The following is a 24,688-nucleotide window of genomic DNA, read 5'->3' as shown; positions in this document are numbered from 1 at the left end:
ACAGCTTTTGAACAGGTCACAAAATCAGAAACACAGAATCTCTGTGTTGGAAGGGACCTCGGTGACCATCTAGCCCAAACCAAATTGGAGTCCCCATCTAGTATAGCCCTACCAAGTGGGTACCCAGCCTTTAACTGAAGATCTTGGAAGAGGGGGGAACCACTACTTTCCAAGGCAAATTCATTCTCTCTTTGGACAGTTCCCATAGGTAGGAAGTTCTTCCTAACCTTAAGCTTAAAGTTGCCTCAATCAATTTCCACTCACTGCTCTGGTTCTACCTGTGGGCCAAAGAGAACAAAGTCAATCCTTCTTCCACTGGTCCTTCCATAATCTTCCAATACCCAAAGGTCAGACGTGAACCTTGGAAGATTATTTGGACAGCTGTGGCAGTTCATGTCCCATACAATCTTGTACCCCAAAGGTCAATATCGTAGCCTGTACACAGTAACTACCCAAGAAACACTTAGTGAGAAAGAAGCAAACATGCTATAGGCAGCGTGTTACAGAGGAAAAAATAATGAACTTAGTGTCTAGAGACCCAGCTACCTATCTCACTTCAGGTATTTCCTGGAAAAGTCATCCCACCTGTCTGGGGCCCAGTTTCCTCATCTATAAAATGAGAATGATGTTGGACTATATCAGGGATTCTTAACCTTTGGGGGAATGTACCCCTCTGAAAGTCTGGTGAAAACCTCCGTATACTTTTTCAGGATGCTAGATTCCTAACTGAAGGAAATACCCTGTTTCAGTTAATAGAGAAAATAGAAATGGATCCTTTTCATGATCCCCTGAAATTTCCATGGACCCCAAGTTAAGAACTCCTCAACCAGATGATTTCCAAGGTTTCTTATAGTTTAAATTTTAAAAATATTTTTAAATTCTGTGTTCCTATTTATGATAAATCACATCACTTCTCTCTGTTTCACCATCTGTAAAATGGGGATAATAATACTCATCTTAACTCACGGAATTTTAACAAAACATCTTTGCTTCCCTTAAAGTATTAGAAAAACCAGGAGTTGAGATTATTCCTTTCATTGCCATCTAGGATCCTAAACAGGCTCTTATTAATGGCTTTGACTAAGCATCTCCCTGGGTATGAGGTCACATACCCCAGGCTCCCCTTTGCTCATCATGATCATAAGGATCAACATTGTCATCATTCACACCCATTATATCAATGTCAGTCCCATGTGCCCAAGATAGGTATAGCAGGTCAAGGCCCTTTGATGACACAGGTAATCAGCACCCCAACAAAGCATTACTCAACCAACTTCCTTCCCCAAGAATGTCAGTAAGGCCGATTGACCAAACCCCACCATCACATCCCAACCCTACATTTAGCAAGTCATTTCAAGTGAGCCAGTGAGTTGGCCCAATTCTCTTCCTGGCTCCCAACCAGTGCAACTCCTACTGCCTTTTCAGGTCTCTGTTCTGATAGAACCGATAAGAAGAACATAAGTTCCTTGGTGTAGGGGTACGGTCTGTTCTTCAGTAATGGGAAGTTGGGAGCATCCCCATGAATTTTTTAACATGAGCTAACTAAAAACAATGGACCCTTGTAAAAGAAAAATTGATATTTAAGTACTGCCAATAGTGAGTATAAATCAATAATTGACTGGGCTGAAATTTAATTTGCTTCTATTCCAAGTTTTGAATTCAGGTATAGGCTTCTAATGTCTCATAAAGCCACTAGTTCATCATTCAAGGGAAATGTCATGTGCCCTTGCAGGCTGAGGACTGTCACAGGTGGATGTCTGTCCCTCAGAAAGTCAAGAGAAAGACCTTGTGAAGGTGAAGGTAGGATGCTCTTGACGTATCCCAGTCTTGGTAAACAAGACATTTTCCCACCTGGTTAATTCTGAGCCTGGCTATGACATCTTGTCTTACAAGTGGCTACCGATGATTCATACCTAAAATCAAACAGAACTAATGCTGCTATGTCCCTGCCTTCCTCCCCTCACAGCAAATTCCACTGAAAAGTACAAATGAAAAAGAGATAAACCCTACTGGTGATTTTTGATTAATTAATACACTCTAGTATAGTACTCCTATAGTGAGGGATCATTTTGAGTTGTCATTTCAGCCACAAATAATAGAGACTACAATATCCTTTCATCGTATTAATAAAATAACATCCTCACAAGAGTCAAATAGTGAGGAATGTGACAGTTTTCAAAATTGGATTAAAAATATAACGTGAAAAATTGATTGAAACCTCTAATAATTTTGAGAGCAACACTGACTCATTTTCCAATTCAGGAACTCATGATGTAACAATTTGAAATACTCTGAAGTTTCTGGTGAATTACATATTCTTAATGTAATGATTCTTCTTATAGCTCTTTTATATTGAGTTTACATTAAGTTCTGGAACCTGAAAAGCAGGAGGAAGCCCATTTAGAGCTGATCGGAGAATATGGTTTGTTTCAACCATACACTATTACAAATGGTGTGGGCGTTTCCACACAATACAGATCCTTGAACTTTATTCATCTACATCAAGGATATGTGATCCTTAGTAACTGAATTCACTCAAAGCTATGATTAGCCCATAGACATCTTTCGACATCTGTTTATCAGCCCAGCATGGCGTGCGCACATCAGAGAAGGTGCTGTGTGCTCTATGAGCAAAGCAGTATTAAACCAGCTCAAAGGAAATGTAGGATGTGCACATTTAAAGAATCCACCCCAAATGTTCACATGGACTATTTGTGCCCAACGTGTGGTAGAGCATTCCAAGCTCGTATTGGTCTGATCAACCACAGTCGGACACACTGAAACAACTTTATCACAGTTATGTCATTTTGGTCCTCTTTGAAAACAAAGGACAATAACCTCAAATCAGCCCAGCCCAGGGTCAACTCACTGGCTTGGTAATACCTCCTGAAAGGTCAAGCTCTGTTCATTAGCCCATTTGTCAACCAGCAGGATTCTGTATTTAGTGTAGACCCTGCTGGAGGGTCAAGGACAAGGTCTATCCACCAATGAGACTCTGTATTTTCAGTTTGCTTCATTCATATATATTGTCTGGATATCAAGCACTATAAAACAAAGGCCTTGAAGACAGGAGGCATCTCAGATTGTGAAGAAGATCTGAGGTCCACATCTTTAAGGGGTCCATGGACCCTTTAATAAAGTGCCATTGGCTCAGAGCTCAGCCTCAGTTTCTCTTAATGTATGTTAGACAATTTTGACCCTCACAAAGCGGTACAGAAATATTAGCTATTACTATTATGATCCAGCTAGTGTGTATCTGTACAAGTTACGGATCCTCTCTTGAATTCAGTTTTCTCATCTGTGAAATGATTACAAGATTAGATCAGATGACCACCAAGGGTCCCTTCTAAACATCTGATCCTAACACCAAAAACTAGTAAATCCCAAGGTTCTTAGGATAGCCAACTAGAATAAATAAATACCAAGGTCAACTTGTTAAAAATTAACTAGTACCCAAGGAATTTCTACCACCTGTAAAACCTCATTTGTCTTCACAATTTTAACTGTCACTTCAATCAAACAACAGGCAAGCATTTATGAAATACCTGCTATGTGTCTATACTCTTTTAGGTGCTGAGAACCAGTTCCTGCGCTCCAGGATCTTACATCTGGGGAGACAACATGTACATACAGAAGCATGTATATAAAATATATGAAAGAAACGTATAAATACAAGATAATCTTTTTTTGGGGGGGAGGCACTAGCAGCCAGGGGGAATCAGAGGGAAAAGGCTACCTGTAAACAGTGATACTTGTGCTAAGTGCTTCAAAGTGTGCTAATCACTTTATATATTATCTCAGTTTACCCTCACAACTCTAGAATTTAGCTACTTCTAGTAGCTACATAATGCTTATTTTACAGATGCAGAAACTGAGGTTTAAAAGAGACAGGTGATTTGCCCAAGCTCACACTGCTTGCTAATAAGTGTCTGAGGTAGCATATGAATCCAGCCTCCTGACTCCAGATCCAACACTCTACACCTCTCACCACAATGCCTCACACTAGCCCAGGCTGCCACAGGGGTTCCCTACAGAGTTGGAAACCCACTGGAGTTTCATGGCGGGGGATTGGAGAGCTCCAGCTGATTCCTTGAAAGGTAGGGAAAGCAGTGAAGGAGCAAGGATCTCTTGAACTGACAGAGTTGGGGCAGCCTGGGAGAAGTGGGCAACAGACAGATACTTAGAGCTCACACACATTCATGCAAAAGTCAAGGGGTGCTGTGTACCTTATCTAGTTCAGTTCCCCCGTCAGCTCTCCCTGGTGAACTCTGGAGCCTGAAAACCAGGATTTCCCTTCTTGCCAGTCTGTTCTCTGGAAGTGAATCTTTTGTCCCTGACTGCCTCTGGCCTTTTCCACCTAATCACCCATATCTCCACCCACCTTCAGTCCCATACACAAGGACCTCCCCATCACTGCTCCCTCCCTCCCCATTGCAGAACAGAAGTGGGTTCAGCCAGCACCAAGAACCCTGCCTAGCCACATTCTCCATCAAACCCTCAGGCCCCAGCCGCACCCTAGGAAGGGCCCCATGGGGCAATACACTGAAATAAGTAAAGGGAGGGCACTATTGTTTCCACTTTGCAGATAGGGAAATTGAGGCCCAGTTCAGTTCAACTAATTATCCACAGGTCCCAGAGTTCACCTGTGACAGACTTAAACGTCTCTTGACTCCTAGGCCCAGACTCCCCCTTTCTCATCCCAGGAAATAATTACCAATAACTCTTCCAAATCACTCATACTCAGAGACCTGTGACCTGGACAATGGTAAACATTGTACAGAAGCAAGATCAGTTCAGTTTGGCCATGCCGTCCTGCCTGTCCCAGAGCCAATGAGGGTACAAAAGACAGTTAGAAAGGGAAGAAAAGGAAGAATTAGATTCTTTCAAAGTAATCTCTGAGATCAGCAGGTAACAGGTCACAGATGAGACTTGCAATCAGTCTACTTTATAAGAGAATTTAGAATCACATAAAGCTACAAGGAACCTCAAGAGCACCTAGTCTAATCAAAGCATTTATCCCATCTACAAAATCTCTCTAAAGCAAAATCTGGCCTCTGCCTGAAAACCTCTCATGTCTGCTCCACAAGGCAGCCTATTTCACTGGGGACAGCTATATGGTGAGGAAGACTTTTCTTGTACTGATCTGAAATCTGCCCCCCAATAACATTCTCCTATTGCTTTCAATTTTTCTGCCCTTGGAGCCAAGCAGAACAAATCTCATCCCTCTTCTGTATCAGAGCGTTCCCTAAGTGGCTACTATGCGGTCTTTTTTTTTATGTCTCCCTTCTTTTTCCATTTTGGATGATTAGTGATGATTTTGTCAGAATTTTATTTCATTTTTCAGTCATCTGACTTGTGACCCCATTTGGGGTTTACTTGGCAAAGATACTGGAGTGGTTTGCCATTTCCTTCTCCAGCTCATTTGACAGATGAGGAAACTGAGGCAAACAAGATAAGTGACCTTCCCAGGATCACATAGCTAGTAAGTGTCTGAGGCTAGATTTGAACCCAGGAAGATGATTCCTCCTGACTCCAGGCCCAGTGCTCTATGTACTACACTACCTAGCTTAATCATATTCTTTCCCCTAAAACTCTGCCTCCCATGCAGACCACCTCATTAGACCGAGCAATGAATAACACCAACAAATCCTAGAGGATTCCTGTTATCAAGGACTAACTGTCTTATTCTGGGACACTTCCATTTCCTCAGGGAGCACTCCATTTCTGGTCAAAAGTTTAGGAGAGAACCTTCCAATCTATCTTCCTTGATTCAACCTAGCCAGACTGCCCCCACATGAGGTATGTTTGAACTGGAATACAGGCTCCTCAGGAGCAGAGGACTTTCAAGGTCATTAAGTCCACTCTCCATTAGGAGGTCACTGAAGCCCAGAGAAGCTAATTAACTTTCCCTGATGTCATATAGGTAATAAGTGTCAGAGGCTGGATTTGAACCCAGATTCTCTGACTCCAAATTCCTGTGGGCTTCCTTTCTATTTCAACAAGCATTAATTAAGAACCTAAAATGTGAAAGACACAAGTGTCCTGGGATATAAAGATAGTCTATGCCCTCCAGAAGCTAAGATTCTGACAAGATAACTGGAGAAGGGGGAGCCCGCCACCAGCCAGCAAGGCTCCCCACAGACCTGAGCCACGAAACCCTAGGGTCTGAAGGAACAGAGGAGAAGCAGATGGATGTGCTTTCCAAGTACACAGGCAGCTTATGCAAGGTCAAGTTCAGAGAACAGCCAACAGAGCGGTTTGGCTGTGACATCAAGGTATATTATATGAGTAAGATGAGATAAGAATGAAAAGAAAGACTGAAGTCACCGTGCACAGCCCTAATAGCCAAGCTGAGAAATCTGTATTTCAGGTTTAGGGGCCACAGAGGTTAGACAGCTGGGCTTGGACTCAGGAAGACCTAAGTTTGAATCCAACCTCAGACACTTACTAGCTGTGTGACTCTGGGCAAGGCACTTCAGCACTCTGTGCCTCAGTTTCCTCCTCTGCATCATGGGATCACAGTAACACCTCTCTCCCAGGACTGTTGGAAGGATCAAATGTAACCACATTTGCAAAACTTTAAAGCACCGTATAAATGACGTTTTCAGTCATTTTTCAGAGGCATCTTACTCATGGTCACCCCATTTGAGGTTTTCTTGATAGACATCCTGGAGTGGTTTGCCATTTCCTTCTTCAGCTCATTTTACAGATGAGGAAACTGAGGCAAATAGGGTAAAGTGACTTGCTCAGGGTCACATAAGTAGCAAGTGTCTGAGACTGGGTTTAAACTCATGAAGATGAGCCTTCTTGATTTCAAGCTCAGAGCTCTATCCACTGTGCCAGATAGCTGCCCTTAATAAGTACTAACTATTATTATTCTAGAATCAAGAGAGAGCCACTGAAAATTCCAGCTTTCTTCCTAATTTAGTTTTTCTGGAGCAGAATAAAGTTTAACATCATTTAAGAACAGAAGGAGCTATGGCATATAAGCTCCTCCAAAACACAGCCACAGCTCCGCTGAGCAGAGACACTGAGCTAGAGAGCCATACCCATAAGTCACCCAGAGATGAGGTAACTATATAGAAAAAGAAACTGACGTTCACTGTACATCACCAAAAAGTCAACGTTAGGACTCCAGAAATCCCAACTCCTGAAACTGTCCACACATGTCACTAGAACTATGGGCTCATAAGAGCTAGAAGAGGCCTTAGAAACCTAGACATCAGGGTTGGGAGGGGTGTGGAACATAGAAGGTTATGGAAGGACATGGATGTTCAGAGAAGAACAGAAAGAAATATAGAATGTTGGAGCTAGGAGAGCCCTTAGAACATAGAACTTTAGAGCTAAGAGGGACTTAGAACATAGAAGGTCAGCTCTGGTAGGCACTTTCTAACAGAAAGTGTCAGAGATTAGAACTTTTTATCTGAGCTGGATGGGAAATTAGAACACAGAATGTCAGAGCTGGGAGAGATATCAAAAGAGACACTTCAGGGCTGGAAGGTTCTAGAATATAGAATGTCTGACTTGTACTAACAGATACAGAGTGAAATGATTCAGACCCAGAGAATAATTCATATGAGAACAGCTGTAAAGAACAAAACCTCTGGAAGACTTTGAAAAATCAATGCAGTGACTACACAGCACCACAAAGGACCAGTAACAAGGAGTGCTGCCCATCTCCTGACAGAGATGGTGGAATTGAGATACAAAATAAAACATACACATTCAGACACGGCTATTAGTGGAATTCATTTTGCTTAACTATGTATATTTGTCATGAAATTTATTTTCTTTCAGTTTTTGGAAGGTTGGGGTAGAGAGGAGGAGGGACTAGAGAGGGAGAAAGGGAGAAAGAAAGGAAGGAAGGAAGGAAGGAAGGAAGGAAGGAAGGAAGGAAGGAAGGAAGGAAGGAAGGAAGGAAGGAAGGAAGAAGGGAGGGAAGGAAGGAAGGAAGGAAGGAAGGAAGGAAGGAAGGAAGGAAGGAAGGAAGGAGGGAGGGAGGGAGGGAGGGAGGGAGGGAGGGAGGGAAGGAAGGAAGGAAGGGGCTATGGAGGTATTTTTTTTTAAATGCACAAAAGATAACAGAAGGAAGTCCAGAAAGAACAGGGGCACAGAAAGGGCAGGGCAGCTTTGAAAGTTCCATGCTGAAAATTTGTTACAAATTTTAAAGAAAAGCAACCCATGCAAATTAGAAATTCAGCTTCATAGACAATCCTCCTTTTTTTCACACTCGTCTTATTTACTCTCTGCTACTTCAGCACAGAAAACAAAAATAAAAAATAAAAACACAGAATGTCCGAGCTGGAAGGAATCTTAGGGATCATTTGATCCAATCCCTTCTTCGTCTCAGGGAGGAAACTGAGGCACAGAGAAGGGGAAGCCGCTGGGTCAAGGTCACACAGCCAAGTCAGCGGTAGAGAATAAGGATCTGTGAAGGATGAATGTGGAGCACAGCAAAGGCCACACCGTCTCCCTGCATACTATTCTCCCCATTATATGATTAGTGCAGGAGCAGCCCGAGTTTGCCCAAGGTCACACAATGAATAATTGATGGCGCAAGGCGTTAGAAGCAGCATCAGAAACTTCTAGCCAGCAGGACCCTTAGGAACCCTCTATTCCAACACCCCAATTTTACAGACAGGGAAACTGAGGCCCTCAGAGGTTAAACAAGGTGCCCAAGGTCATACCACTAGCCATTAAGAAGGCATTCTTAAAGCATTCTTAAATACAGCTAGCTGTTGTTTTGAGAAAGAATTCCTTCTGAGCGTCGTTTCTCTCTCGGTCAATGAGATCTCGGAGGTGGCTGATGAAGGTTATTTCTCAGTCTGTACTCCCTACACCTCCCTCCTCCCCTGGGTCCCAGGTTTTTCTTTTAATACCATTTTAGGACATGCCAAAGCAAAGGAAAGGGAGTTCACTTACTCTGTCTGGGGCTGAGCAGCGGCAGGATCTAGGAAAAACAGAGGGGAACTAGTTAGGACGATGGCCCCCTTTTCTGCCCCACCCCACAACCTGGCCCTGATCTCAGGTGTCTCTTCTGTGCAAGCCCCAGTCTGGCCAGTCCCAGAGGGGCTCAGCCATCCCCGCCCCATTTCCCAGCCTCCTCTTGGGGAAGGGAAGACTCAGGAGGACACAGATCTCAGCCGGTGTTTCCAGTTTGGGCTTAGTTTTCATGGGTCTTGGCGAGAGCCTGTATTCACCTCTATCCCACCAGCTCCAGAGGGACATTCCTCCAGGGCTCAGGGCCCCCAAGGAGAAGGCCAGGAATTGTGTAAGTCGTGATTACACGTTTCCCAGGGTGCCCCCGTCCGCCCCCCAACAGCCCAGCCCGAAACTCCAGATGGTGGCAGCCAACCAGCAACTTGTCAAGGAGCCTGATGTCCTCCTGCTTTCAGGAAGTTCCTGTCAATCCAGTCCTCAGCTCAACTTCCCAAGTGACAGAGACCAACAGCCTGTGAGCTCCTACTGAATACCAGGGAGATCTTTTGTTTCCCCACTCCCCCCCCAGGTCTCCCTGGGGGGAATGAGCTGCTAAATACAGGATAAGAGGTCTCCAGGAGGCCCCTTCCTCTGCCTGATCGAGGGGGAGGAGGACTCCAAGAGAAGCCTCCTTATGTGCAACTGTCTCCGGAACCGAGCCAACTCAGCCAAAACATCCACTTAAAAAGTGCCAAAGTAGCCCCAGATGTTCCAGAAATCCAAGGAATGTGGAATTCCCAGAGCCCAGAATCTGAAGGAATTTTCCCAGTCCAGCTCTCCAAGAGCAGGAGATGAGCTAAGACTGACCAGGATAAGTCTGGATCAGAGAGAAAAGCCAGTTAGCGGGGAAAGGGCCTTCTCTGCACCCTCCCCTTCCTCCTCAGATCCAGCACAAACAGGCTTCCCGGAGTTATCTCACCAGTAATGGGGGCAGCATCAAAATGGATAAGTGGGGCTTCTCCATCCTTCTCCAGGCCTTTCCGGGAGTTCTCTTCCTCCTCATCGCTGTCTTCAAACTCAAAGGCCTCTCCAGGGTCCTCCTCAGCCTCAGGAGAAGTCCCTGGGACATCCTGAACTGGCCGGTCTCCTGGGGAAGGTAAAGCAGGGGGAAGGGAGAAGTTAGCTGGTCAGATGAGTGCAAGTAGGCAAAGGCAAGGGGTTCAAGCAGAGAATGAAAGGGAGAACAGTTGGAGGGGTCACAGAACAGGAGGGAGAAGGATTTTTCAGAGCTGATCAATGAGGTCAGATGAAATCCACTGAACTCTACAGTTAAAAGGACCGCCATTTCCATCCTTGTAGCAGTAGCATTGCAGGAAAATTAACTGCTGGCCTTCTCTGGGGAACGGGAGAAGGAGGAATGGATAACCCAGAGAGTGTCTGGGTAGCTTGGCCTAGGGGCAGACTACCCTGCCTGGCCTTCAGGGCTCTTCACAGGCTGCTTTCCCCTCCCACCACCACCCTTCCAGCCTTATCTCTTATTATTCCAAATGTCCTCTGCTTCAGCTAAACTGAATGTCCCTCCTCTACATCCCGGAAGGACACCCTCTTCTCACCATCTCCATGCCTTGTCTAACCTTATTCCCAATAACTGGAATCCCTCTCTCCTCCCTTATTGCTTCCTGAATGCCTACCCAACCTATAAAGAACAAACCCCTGCTACCTCCTCCAGGGAGCCTTCCCTCATTTCCCTCACCTTGGAATTCACATTATACTTTGTTTTATACCTCTCTGCTGCCCTGATTTTGGATTAGAGAGATTAGGACATAAATCTGTGTTTTTGTCTTATCCCATCTGCATCCTAGACAGTAATCTATTTGAGGCCAGAAACAGCATCTAATCTAAACTTTAAGCCTCCCCTACTATTTACCAGAATGCCCTGGTATTTTCCCTTAATATTTCAAGAATTCTTTTTTTGTTTTTTAAATCAACTTTTTTCAACACAGGTGCTTCATAGTACCTAGACTTAGAACTGGGAAAGAACTCAGAGGTCATCTAGCCTGAACCTGTGGCTTTTCAAGTGAGAGAAATGTGGTCAACTACCCCAGGTCACACAGATTGAGGTAGGATTTATTTAAACTGATTCTCTGACTCCAAAGCCCCAGAGTTCTTTCTCTTCTACACCCTCTAGTTAGGTTGATAAACAGGGCAGGGAATGTAAAAGAGATGTCTTCATGGTTCAGTGGAAGAAAATACTGGCTATAAATTCAAAAGACCTCATTCCAAATCTTACCTCCAGTGATTACTGCTTGTATGACCTTGGTATATTTCATTTACCAGGCCTCAGTTTCCTCATCTGTAAAATGAGATGGCCTATGAAGTCCCTTACAAGTCTAGAGCAGGTGATTGTCACAGAATATTTTTCAAACCTTCAATGTTACTTTCAAATCAACCTTTATCTCCATGAAAAGCCCAGAAGGTGGTGGGATTCCCCAAATCAAATCTCAGTTTTATTTAGAAACATAGTATTTGGAGCTGAGAAGTATCTCTGCAATCATCTAGTTCATCTGACAAATGAAGGAACTGAGGCCCAGGGAGAGGAAGTAAGCCAGAATTCCAGGATATCAGCCAGGACCTTGAACCAGCACTAGACTGGTCCAGACTATGGTGGTTATATGTGTATGAGAGAGAGAGAGAGACAGAGAGAGAGAGAGAGACAGACAGACAGACAGACAGAAAGAGACAGACAGACAGAGAGAAAGAGACAGACAGACAGACAGAGAAAGAGAGAGAGAGAGAGAGGGAGAGTGGAGAGACAGAGAAAGGGAGAGGAGAGAGAAGTGTGTGTGTGTGTGTGTGTGTGTGTGTGTGTGTGTGTGTGTGTGTGTGTGTGTGTATGCACATGGTAAACCTATGCCCATAAACACAGCTGACAGAAAACCTGTTCCAAGTTTCAGTGAGCCAGCTCCAGGAATCACATCTGATACTACTGAGCCCCCACCGCCACACCAAATGTGCACCACCCCAAATGTGCACCACTCCAACCCACCTTGACTGGCTCCAAGTCAGAAAGGGAAAGTCAAGAGTAGGCGGCCCTATTTTCTCCACTTCTTTCCATCTGCCTTTTATCTTCTCTTTCCAGTTCAGACCCCTACATCCTTTTTTCTCATCCTCTCCCCTCTACAGCATCCTTCTTCCTCAGGTGGCATCATACTGCATAGAGCAGTGAACCTGGAGTCCTGAGTTCAAATCTGGCCTCAGACAAACTTCCTAGCTGTGTGACCCTGAGCAAGCCACTTAACCCTGTTTGCCTCAGTTTCCTCATCTATATAATGAGCTGCAGAAGGAAATGGCAAATCAGCCCAGTATCATTGTCAAGAAAATTCCAAATGGGATCATGAAGAGTCAGACACAACTCAAAATGACCTCACCAGAATCATTGGTGGGAAGGGATTTCATTTCATCTAGCCCCCTGCCTCTGGAAAACCCATACACAAATTATCCCAGGCAAAGAAAATTGGACATAGTGTCCAAATGTCAGCCATGGCCCTGGTGGATCTTCTATCCCATGGGAAAGGAAAAATTCGAGTTTTGCCCAAGAAAACAGGACAATCATATAATACATTGGATTAATCTGTGCATGTCATATGGGGAAGTGAGCCAGTTATAATCGGATAAGTTTGAATCAACATAAAGAGTGCCTTGTGCCCAAAGAGGGTTTTACGTCCACACCTGGAACATATCCTGCCTTCCCTACCCCCAGCTGAGTCCCAACTTTGCAATCCAACTCACTCTTCAAGACCAGGCTCAAATACCCACAACTACAGGGGGAGCAGTGATAGGGTACATGGGAGGGTATAACTCTAGGAGCAGGACTAGAAGGTGGGCCTTCTGTCATCCTCTGCTTGAAGAAAGAGAATGAAAATACGCACACACACACACACACACACACACACACACACACACACACACACTTTCCAGGACCTATTAAGTCCTAGGACTAAAATCAATCACCAAGTATTTATTAACTATCAACTATGTGCTAGAGAGATAAAAATAAAACAAAGATTCATCTAATCTGAGGCCCTACCCTGATCACAGTATTTTACAAAAAAGGAAACTGAGGCTAGGGAGCATCAAGAGACTTGCCCAACGTCATATGGCTAACAAATGGCCTCCCCATCCAGTCCCTTTCCTCACAAACTAAAAAGTTTGATACCTTAGTCACTGAAGTGACAAAGGTTTTCACTTGTCCTTTGACCTTTCATTAACCCACTCCTGAAATTCAGTTCAACAAACTTGTATTAAAAGGCAGGCACTTAACTCTTGTCTTGTGGTAGGAAGTGGGTCAAGGCACAAAGCTCAAACATTTCTACTGGGTAGAATTTGAGGACAGGATTTTACATGTTTTGGGGGACATCCTCCACCGAACCATAAATTCCCCACAGCCCCCAGGCCTCAAGTCGTCCAGCATCATTTTTCTCTGCCAACGAGTAGTCAATGACTTTGGAGAAATCCTAATTCAAATTTCTTATCTAGAAGAGGATGGGGAGCCCAGCCCTGTACAGCTGAATTCAGTTGTTTCAAACAACTGGGGGAGGGAGAATCTATTGTGTAGGAATGTCAAGATTTGGAGCAGAAAAGGACCCCATAGACCAACTCATTCATTTTACATGTAAGAAAGTACCTCCTTTCAAATGTACACAGTTTGGTTGTAGAAAGGGAAAGAGAACAACTGAGGGAAGAAAACAGACCAAACTAAATTGTGAAGAGACAAAATCGTGCAGATAAAATGTCGAAGAATAACACAAGGTATCCTGAGCACCTAGTCAAGTCAAGTCAGCACTCTTTAATTAAGCACCCACTATGTGCCAGTAAGGCACAGTGCTGAGCTCAAGATACAAAGAAAAGAGGGAAAAAAAGCTTCCCCTGACCCCAAGGAGTATACAATCTAATGGAAGAGAAAACATGCAAACAACCTGGATAAATCTGGAATGATCACAGAGGGCAGCATTAAGGGGAATCAGGAAAGACTTCTTATAGAAGGTGGGATTTCAGATTAAATCTGAAAGAAATCAAGGAAGCTAGAAGATGAAAATGAGGAGGAAAAGTATTCCAGGCACAGGAGACACAGCCAGTAAAAATGTACTGAGTCAGGAAACAGAGTGTCTTTTTCCAGGAACAAAAATAAAGCCAATATCAGTAGATTTTGTGGAGGGCAGTAAGGAAAGGGCTAGGCGTTGAACGACTTTAAAATCCAAAATTAGAACACCTTTCCCTCAGAGTAAGGTGCTGAGAGGACTATTTGAAAGCTAAACAATGAATGAAGGGGTAGAATATGGCAGTCCATCAATTCTTTGGCATATGACTGTGCTTTGGAGTTTTGAAATCTATACCTGAGAAACTATTCATCAAATAACCATCAAGGAACTATGGGAAGATTAGCTCATACTGACAGAGAGATGGATTTTCTTGAGTTTTGCCTCATAAGGTAAAAATGAGTCACTGACCACTAGAGGCTCTGATTTGAGGAAGTGGAAAATAGAAGCTAAAGAAAAAAGCTTTTGAGGAGAAATTACAGGAAGGTATATAAAAAAAAAATCAGTTGAATGCAGAAGGAGTCATAAGCAGTGGGTAAGGAACAAAAGATTTAGAAGGTTTCCATCTTAGACAATTGATTCTTCAGTTGCTTAGATGGGAGCCCCTGCTTTGGAAGGGAGGAGAAGCTTTTTTGATTGGTTGGAAAAGCACTGGGTCACATGTGAGAACTCTTCACCGCTCACTGGAGGAGGGTTGAATCCTACTACTCTATGGAGTGCTATTTGAACTCAATGTTTTTGGGAACCATATAAAGCCCAAAGGAGGGGAAACTCCTCAGGAGACACCTAGTTTGATGAGGGAGAAACAGGATGAAATACAAGCTTTGAATCCATTTTGCTATGAGCTAGGCTAATTGGAGAAGAGGCATTGCTTTGCTAGAAGCTGATTAAAGAAAACTCTTCACCATTCAGTGAAGAATTAGCAGGGCTTGCCTATATTACCCAGAAAGCTAACCTGAGGGGTTTTATAGTTCTCTGCCTAAAGGGATCTGCTTGCCACTGAACAACACTCATTTTATTTTTTAATGAAAGAGTATAACACTTTCTCAGCCCAGGATTAAGGGCCTCAGTGAGCCTTTTTTTTTTTTTTTTTTTTGCTGAATCCTCCTCCAGATCATCCCCTCTAACCATAGGTGTCCCTCAGGCCCTCTTCTCTAAATATACTATTTCACCTTGTGATTTCATCTGTTTCCATGGATTTAATTATCATCTCTATGCTGATGATTCTCAAATGTACTATTCCTACCCTACTCTCTCAGCTGACCTCCAATTTTGCATCTCCAGCTGTCTCTTAGATATTTCAAACTGGATGACCAGTAGACATCTAAAACTCAGCAAGTCCAAAACAGAACTCATTCTCTTTCCCCAAAATCCTTGCCCCCTCCCCATCTTCCCTATTACTATAGAGAGCAACAGTATCCTCCCAATCCCCCAGATTCACAACATAGGAGTCATCCTGGACTCTTCACTATCTCTCACCCTTCCCCAAGCTGTTGCCAAGGTCTATCGATTTCACCTTTGTACTACTTCTCAATTACGTCTCCTCTCCTCTGACATTGTCCCTATTCTGATATGGACTCTCATCATCTCACACCTGCACCACTGTAATAGCCTGGTACTAAGTCTGCCTGCTTCAGGTCTCTCCCCCTCCCTTCAGTCACTAAAGTGATCTTCCTAAAGTGCAGATCCATTCATGTCACCCCCTACTCAATAAACTCCAGTGGTTTTCTATTGCCTCCTGGATCAAATACAAAATCCTCTGTTTGGTGCTTTCCTAAAGCCCTTCCCAACCTAGCTGCCTCCTACCTTTCCCATCTTCTTAGACCTTCCTCCTTGATACATACTCTTCGATCCAATGACACTGACCTCCCAGATGTTCCATAAACAAGAAAGACATTCCATCTCAACTCCCGGCATTTCCTCTGGCTCTCCCCCATGCCTGGAACGCACTCTCCTCTGCTCTGACTACTGACCTCTCTAGCTTCCTTTAATTCCAAACAAAAACCCCATTTTTTACTAGAAGCATTTCACAACCCCTCTTCATTCTAGCATCTTCCCTCTGTTAATTATTTTCTACTTAACCAGTCTAGATCTTATTTGCACATATTTATTTGCGTGTTATCTCCTCCATTAAATTGTAAATTCCTTGACAGCAGGGATTGTCTTTGCTTCTCTTTGTATCCCCACTGCCTGGCACACAGCAGGTGTTTAATAAATGCTTGCTCACTTCCATCTTTCTCTGCTCCAATTTAGACTTCATTAAGTGCCAGTGCTCCTCCTTCAAAAACTTTCAATGATTCCCCAGTTCCTATGACACATGATGCCAAGTCATTATCCCGGCATTTAAGGTTCTATATAATTTGGCTCCAATCAGCAATGGCACAGTGGCTTGCAAGCTGCCCTTAGAGTCAGGAAGGCCTGGGTTCAAGTCCCATCTTTAACACTGGCTGAACAAGTCATGTCATTGCCTTGTGCCTCAGTTTCATCTTCTGTAAAATGAGGTGGGAGCAGACCTGCTCCCATAAGCTCCCTTCTAGGTGTTGATCTATGATCCTAGGATCTATGCCAGCCCTATTGCATCCTGCTCTTTTCCTTTATAATTACTTTGTCTTACTGTATGTTTACAATGTTCGCCTGGCAATGTCACATAAGCTCTCTGAAGACAAGACTTGTTTCATTGGGGGGTTTTTGCATCCCCATAACTAGCAATGCTCCCAGCACATAGTAGGTGCTGGATAAGATCTTAAAGACTTGGATGATTGTAACATCTGAACCCTAGAAACTGGCCAGGGTCGGGGAACCTGTAGCCTCGAAGCCACATGTGGCCTCTAAGTCCTCAAGTGTGGCCCTTTGACTGAATCCAAACATCACAGGACAAATCTCTTTCATAAAAGGATTTGTTTGCAAAACTTGGACTCAGTCAATATGGCTCCTGTCCTAAGTAACCTCTAGCTTCCATAACACTCCTCTCTCTCATGGCCTTGAGGTCACAGGTTCCCCACCCCTAGTCCAAATGCTTCATTTTACAGATAAGAAAACAGAGGTCCAAGGAGGTGCCAGTATGATGTAGACAGTGGTGGATAGAGTGCTGCACCTGGAAATCATGATGACATGGACTCAAATTCTACCTCAGAGACAGCCTCGCTGTGTGGCCCTGGGCAAGTCACTTAACCTCTGTCTTCTCCATGGGGCCAATAACAGCACCTGCCTCACAGGGTTGTTCTCAGGAACAAACAAGGTAACACATAAAAAGTGTTCGCAGACCTATAGAAATGTGAGCTATTACTCTTTTTATTACGTGACTCGCCCAAGGCTATTCAGTTAGGAAGCTTCAGAAGCAGGACTTGAACCCAGGTTCTCTGACCCCAGAGCCACCCATTACTCTTACTGAACTGAGCTGAGTTAATAAGCTTTTGGATGCAGACTTTTTCTAGGCCTCAGATATTCCTTTTCCCTCTTGGGTCACTGCACTCTTGTGAAGGTTCAGGCCTCAAAGACTCCTTCCTGACATTTGGAATCATGGGGCAGTTAAGCAGCTCAGGGAACTGAGCTCTGGGCCTGGAGTCAGGAAGACTGAGTTCAAATACAGCCTCAGACACTTACTAGCTGTGTGACCCTGGGTAAGTCACTTAGCCTTGTTGCCTCAGTTTCTTCATTTGTAAAATGAATTGAAGAAGGAAATGGCAACCCACTGCAGTATCTCTGCCAAGCAAACCCCAAATGGGGTCACGAAGAGTCAGACATGAACTATGGGATCATTTTTGGCTCCTCCTCATTCTACCTTCATCTCACTTACCCAATCCATTGCCAAAGCTTACATTTCTAACTAAAGAACCTCTCTTGTAAAAATCCCCTTCTCTCAGTCCACCCAGTTCCCATACTGGTTCAGGCCCTCATCACCTCTTACCTGGACTATTACAGTAGCCTCCTAATTGAAGTCTTTCCCCCACTCAATCCAATACCCACTCAGGTGCCAAAGAGATTGTCCTAAAGCCTGTATCTGACCATGTCACCCTCTACTTCATAAGCTTAATGCATTAATAAATGTATTTTATTAACATCAATTTATATAATAAGAATAAATATATATAATAAGAATAAATAAATTTTAGTGTGAAATATAAAAATAATAATTTTAATAATCAATATTAATAATATCTTGGTTAATAATTATAGTTAATTTTATAATTAATAATGGTGATAAGAATAGTAATAAAATTAATAAACTTCAATGGCTCCCTATCATCCCCAGCATCAAATATAAAATCCTCTGTTTGGTATGTAAACCCCTTCACAACGTAACCCCTTCCTACCTTTCCAGTATCCTGGACTGAACTCCCTTCCATGAACCAGAAGACCCAAGGAGGCTGACCTCCTTGTTACTTATCTCCCGAAGCCATGCCTTGGCACAAATTGCAGTCACCACCCCAGGCCAGGGACACCCTCCTTCCTCACCTCTACCTCTTGGAATCACTGGCTTCTTTCAAGTCTCAGTTCAAATGCCCCTTCTGGAGGAGGCTCTTCTCCATCTACTCAGCTCCTAATACCCTCCCCTTCTAAGATCGCATCTCATCTATTCTTGTATGCACCTGGCTATTTCCACGTTGTCTCCTCCATTAAACCAGAAGCTTCCTGAGAACAGGGCCTATTTTTGCCTTCCTTTGTATCCCTAACACAGTACCTAGCACAGATTAAGTGCTTAATAAAAATTTCTTGACTGACTAATTGCTTCTGCCTGAACAGCTCATTCCATTCCTTTCCTGGCTGACCCCCTAGAAGACAATATGCATGAGGTATAAGCACCCCAACTCAGGAATGAGTGTCTTGCCTCAGTTCCTTACTAGCTGCGTGATCTTGGTGAAGCCACATAATCTGTCTGCCCCAGTTTCCTCATCTAGAAAATGAGTTTATATTGATGACTTCTAAGGTCCCTTTCAGCTCCAAATTGATAATCCCATGAAAAAGTCCTCCACACAGCAATATAAGGAAACCAAACGGGCCAAATACAACAAAGTTTGTGCCAAATTATTATAGTAAGAATATACAAAGAATACCCTTGTTTTAACAACAAGAATAAAAAGTGATATCCACTACTGAGGTCATCATTCCATTAAACAGTTTGCTTAACTTTACAGTGAATGATCTTTGTTAAGAAGCACCTATTGAGCCCAAACAAAATACACCAATTGTGGTATAAACACCCAGTCCACAGTTGCAGCCTCCACTCTCCCTACTGCCCTTGCCCTTAGACCTTTGGAACCTGGCTCCTGACCCCACCACTCCAATACATCTGCTCTCTCTGAAGTGACCACTGATCTCTTGACTGCTGGCTTCCATGGTCTTTTCTCTCCTATCATCTTACTTGATTTTCTTGCAGTATTCAACATGGCTCCTGTCCTAAGTAACCTCTAGCTTCCATAACACTCTCTTGGTTCTTTCTGTCCCAGGGGTGGGCCACCTGCGGCCTCAAAGCCACATACAGCCATCTAGGTCTTCAAGTGCGGCCCTTTGATTGAACCCAATTTGTTCTGTGAAGTGTGGATTCACACACACACACACACACACACACACACACACACACACACACACACAAGAGGATAAAGATAATCCTTATTTTTCAGATGAGTAATTGAGACCCATTGAAGGAAAGTCTTAAATCTGCTGGGGTTTCCCGCATATCATTACACTAAGGCCTTTAAATGCTTTTTTTTTTAAACTGACGTAATCTCTTCCAACACCCCTGGAAAGCAGATGAAAGGAAGGGATTGTTCACCATGGCGGCCTCCACTGGTCTCCCCATCTCTGCTCTCTCTCAGCTCCAATCCAGGCTTTCCCTACCTGGCTCCCCCCTAGCTTTTCAGTCTTATCTCATGTTATGCTTTTAGTTAAAGTGGGATACCAACTTTTCCCTTAGTTGTGTCCCTCCACCATGTGTTTGCACAAATGCTTCAGCAGATATAGAATTCCAGCAGGATTTAAAGCTCCTTCAGGATGGGAAGCATCTCACCTTTACCTGTGTATCCTCAATATCTATCTCAACACTTGGCACATAGTAGGTACATGTTTACTGAACTACATTGGGATTTAATCCAATCACTCTGCAGTTCTGCCGGGTGGAATCCTGGCTCATGATCCTGACTCCTACTCAAGGCTTCTTCCAGACCACTTCCATCCCCAGTTATTAGCCCTCTCCAATTCCTGAATTCACTAAATATTAACATCACAAGACCACAGACCTGCATCTGGGAAGGACTTCAGAAGCCAGCTGGCCCACCCACCATGTTTTTAGTCCAATGACTTGCCCCAGATCACAGGTAGTAAACGTAAGGATCAAATTCGAACACAGGTCCCCTGACTGCGGGGTCAACAGTCTTTCCCCTTCTTCATTTTTTCCTACCTTGTGGATACCCTATACTCATTTACTCATTCCCCTGAGGGCACGCACTTCTCTGTTTCCATTTTTGTATCCCCAGTGCCCACCATGGTGCCAGGAACATGGTAGCCACTTTATAAATATATACTGAATCAAATTAAGCTAATCATCCTGCCATCAGAAGAATCTGCCTCAAGCACAACTCTGATAGGATAATTCGATCACTTCCTATTTCCTGCTGAGCAAAGCAGTAAAAATTTCAACCTGAAATTCAAAGTCGTCTGTGAATAAACCCCAACTGACCCTTCCAGATTTATGGTCCATGACTCCTTGTCACATACACTACTCCTCTTCCAGTAGACTAGCCACCATTTCCCAAGCTCTTGGCTCCCTCTGTACCTCTTTGGAAGTCAGCCTAGAATGTCTCCGATTTACTTTCCACTTGTCAAAATCCTGCCCTACCTTCAAGGCCAGGCCAAGTGTTACAACATCCTTGAAGCCTTCCCTGATTTTCCCAAGTCAGAAGTGCCTCTGAATTCCCATAAATTGGTAATTCCTTTATACAGTTACCACAGTCTTTTTTACAGTAGTTATCTCTGTCCCCTTTTCTTTCTCTGTAAGCTCTTTGAGGACAGTGATCAAATTCTGCCTCCATTTCCTCTTCCACATAAGGAAGGATCTAGCAAAGATAAACTCTATAGCCCCTTCCAGCTCCGGCATTCTATGATCTGAGGTCCTTCCCAGTTCTGAGGTTCTTTTCTACCTCTGACATTCTTTGTTCTGAAGACTCTGTCAGACCTGACATTCTAACGTGCCAAGTTCCTGCTGGCTCTGACAATCTACAAATTTAGACATTGTGGCTCACTTGAAACGAGGCCAACTTGAAATCTGTACTTGGTTGAAACCATGGCCATCTCTCTTATGCTCCATATCTCTAAAATGGGGTTAATAATGTTCAGACTGCCTGCATCTTGGAGTTGTTGGCAGGAAAGTACTTCATAAGCCTTAGTGCCCTATAGTAATGCCCCTGAGGAGTAGCAGTAGTAATGGTGACAGTAGCTGTGAATCCAGGTATTTTTCCTAGCACAGATCACATGATATAAATGGTTGAATCAGATCTGCTAGGGAAACTGAGGAACAATAGAGGAGCCACTGAGTATGAAATGTAAAACAGCTTTCACTAAGTTCATATGGCAGAGACAAGATTTAAACTCAGGAGTTTTTGGTTGCTCACAAAGATCCTCAGATCCAGTGGCACATACTCTCATCCACACTTTTCTGCCCAGTGGCTCAGAAATGGGTATGACAGCCCCTTATGACCCAAACAGGGCCCCTCTTCTAATATAAAATGAGAAGCAAGTCAGAAAAAAAATAATAGTCTGGTGGTTACAGTACCTACTGCAGGCTGAGGAGACGGGTCTGAGGAAGCCATCTGCCTGTGACTGTGCTCAGCTTACCACCTTCTCCTATTGGAAAAAAGAGAAGAAATCTGATCAGAGGGGGAAGGTGGAAAGAAGTCATAGAGAAGACTGTAGAGATTTCATCACCATCCCAAGGTTAGGAGATCAGAACACATACACGTATCTGGGACCTTCTCTACCCACCATCTATCACCCTTCTAGTCTTTGCCTCAGGCAGCTGCCTCACTGGCTGAAAGAGGAACTTCTAGGCCAGGAAAGAGCCTGATTAACTCCCTTTGCAAATCATTAACCTAAAGATAAACCACAGGTGGATGGTGTAGAGTTGGCTACTGTCCCTCCCTCTTTCAACCCCCAGAAGCAGATCTTCCCACTGCCCAAGGAGATCAACCAGCTCTCAAATCACATGAACCCTCCAAGGCTCTGCTCAGAGACTCCACTCCTGCCTGCTTCAACCTGGAGGGGAGATGGTGGTTAACACTCAGACCCCAACATCAACAGTAAATGAAGCCTGTCCTGAGATAAAGAAACAGAGAAACAAAGTTGGCCAGCTACCTTCTGGGAATTGACAGGATAGTTTCTCTTCCTGGCCAAACATTAACCGTCCTTTCCTTCTCTAACTGGCTCAATATCCCATCTGCTAGTTGGGTTGGAGGCCTCACCCTCTTTGGCCTTCCCTGTCCCTATCTGAGAGGAAAAATAGAATGATACACTGGGGAAAGAGCTGCTTGGGCACCAGGAATGCCCAGGCTCAAATCTTGGTTCTGATGCTTCCTTAGAGCAAGGAAAACCTGAGTTTCAAAACCTTTCTGGTTACCAGTTGTTAGTAGCTTCATAACCTAGGAAAAGTCCCTCAACTTCTATGTGCCTCAGTTTCCACATCTATGACACAAGGAGCACCTACTTCACAGGTTTTTTGTGAACCCAGATAAGATCATGCAACTTCTCTGAAAACCGTAAAATACCATCTATATGCTGCTGTTACAATTTCATTCATTTAACTGTCTCAGAAGAGGAAACTCCTTCTACCAGTGCAAATCTATTCTACAACTTTAAGCCATTGGGCATCATGTAGGGCAGGTATGGAGAAGGGCACTGCACAATGTCTCCATCTGAGAGATAAACAGATGGAGAGAAGTTATGTGACTAGCTGAATGTTCACATGGCTAATGCAAGAGGCAAAATTCAAACTCAGGTTCTCCTAATTGAACTTCCTAACTCCAAGCCAACTCGTCTATCTACTATACAGCTATCCCTTCCACATCTCAACTTTCCCCATCATGGTTTCAATATATCCACAGGCAGGCATAAGAAATCAAATGAGAATTTTATGGAAGTCATAGATGATACTGAGCCTATGACCACTTAACCCAAATTTTACAATAAGGTACTGTAAATACCTTATAAAGATAAAAAAAAATTCAGATTTCTTCTCTGGTATGAAGGAAGGGCCAAAAAATGTTACAGGGATTTTCCAGATCATGGGAGTGCCACGCCCCTAAGCCCCGTGATGTGGAAGGAATGTGTACTACCTGCCTGCCTCAGTGCGATTCTTTAAAGAGAGAAGTGGTAGTTATTATAGGTTGTGCCTTTCCTGAAGAAAATAAAGCTTGAAAAAAGAAGAAGGAGATGGAGGGAGCAGAGAAGGAAAGAAGGAGGAGTGTTCTCATCACTGGTCATATTCAAGGCAATGAACACAAGTCTTTGGACAAAAGGACCCCAGATGGCAGGGCCTCCTCACTTCCAGGGTTCCAATCACAGAGCCTTTCCAGGCTTTCCTCTCCCTGGGGTATCCTATCATCACAGGAGCTCAGGAGACAACAAGCCCTACACAGAGTCTGCTAATAGGACCAGATGGCCCCCCCTCTAGAGTTAATCAATCAACACACCACATAGACCCAGCTCTCTGAAAATGAATGGAGCCCACACTAATGCACAGTCACCACCACCCCCAACACACAACCCAGGATTCGGGTCTCTTTACTACCCTTCATTTAGAACAACCCAGCGCAATTTGTCCCCAGGATCCCCCAGTTCCGTGACTCGGGTCTTGTTTTTTAGGCAAAGCTTCTACATAAAAAGTATTATCATGAAAGTATCATGAGCACCAAAACTGGAGGTTGAAAAGCTCTGGCTTCTAGCCTCGGTTCTGCTGCAAATTTACCATATGCCCTCAGGAAACTCACTACCTCCCTCTGGGCCTCAGTTTCTTCTGCTATAAAATGGGAGCATCACCCCATATCCACTAACTTGCCCACTCTTTTCAGTTCTACAGACACATTATCCAGCCTCATCCATCTTCTTTCCCTTCATGTTGGCCACCATGGTAGTTGAGGCCTTTATCATCCTCTCACCTGCACTATGGCAACAGCCTACTCACTGGTGCATGTCCCCAGGCTCTCTCCGCCTCTTCCCCTAAGTCATTCATCACCCAGATGGCCCAAAGCACAGAACTGGTCCCTTCCCTGCTCAAGCAGTTTCAAGGGCTTTCTAAAATCTCTGCTTAGCATCTAAATTCCTTCTGACTCTAACTTACCATTTTAGGCTGATCTCACTTTACTCCCCTCCACATACTCTTGTGTTCAAGCCAGACTGGTCTGTGGCTGACACCCCAGACCATCCTCTGTGCCTGGAATACTGTCCCTCCTCCTCTCCATCTCTTAGAAGCAGGAACACAACCTGTCAAGGCTCAACTCAGGGGCCGCCTTCTTCATAAGGTCTTTCCTAATCATCCTGGTTGTCCAAATTCTTGCCACTAAATTACATTTAATTTTTATTGCATATATTTTATATTTTTGTCTCCACGTATGTGCTGCTTCCTCCCATAGATTATAAGTTCCCTGAGGGCAGGGACAGTTTCATTTTTGTCTTCATCTCCCCAG

At 43.9% G+C, this 24,688-nt stretch overlaps 1 protein-coding gene across 13 annotated transcripts in view; it reads right to left on the bottom strand.

Annotated features, from left to right (window-relative positions):
• The window catches only part of ARHGEF10L (Rho guanine nucleotide exchange factor 10 like), a 250,377-nt gene that overhangs the window by 157,390 nt on the left and 68,299 nt on the right, over positions 1-24,688 (bottom strand). For 10 of the 13 annotated variants that reach the window (XR_011967038.1, XR_011967037.1, XM_072609073.1 and 7 more), the window contains 3 exons: positions 21,784-21,854; positions 9,899-10,066; positions 8,923-8,950 (listed from right to left, as the gene is read on the bottom strand). Coding sequence is in view for 7 of the 13 variants with exons in the window: in XM_072609073.1 (XP_072465174.1) it covers positions 8,923-8,950; positions 9,899-10,066; positions 21,784-21,820 (233 nt within the window). In the remaining 6 variants the exon portion in view is untranslated. Of the gene's footprint in view, positions 1-4,226; positions 4,357-8,922; positions 8,951-9,898; positions 10,067-21,783; positions 21,855-24,688 lie in introns of those variants that run through there. The other 3 variants (XM_072609084.1, XM_072609083.1, XM_072609082.1) reach the window with 2 other exon arrangements.

Source organism: Notamacropus eugenii, chromosome 5, assembly GCF_028372415.1.
Source record: "Notamacropus eugenii isolate mMacEug1 chromosome 5, mMacEug1.pri_v2, whole genome shotgun sequence".
NCBI lineage: Eukaryota > Metazoa > Chordata > Mammalia > Diprotodontia > Macropodidae > Notamacropus > Notamacropus eugenii.
Note: the sequence above shows the minus strand (reverse complement) of the source record. Positions and strands in the feature narration are given on the sequence as shown.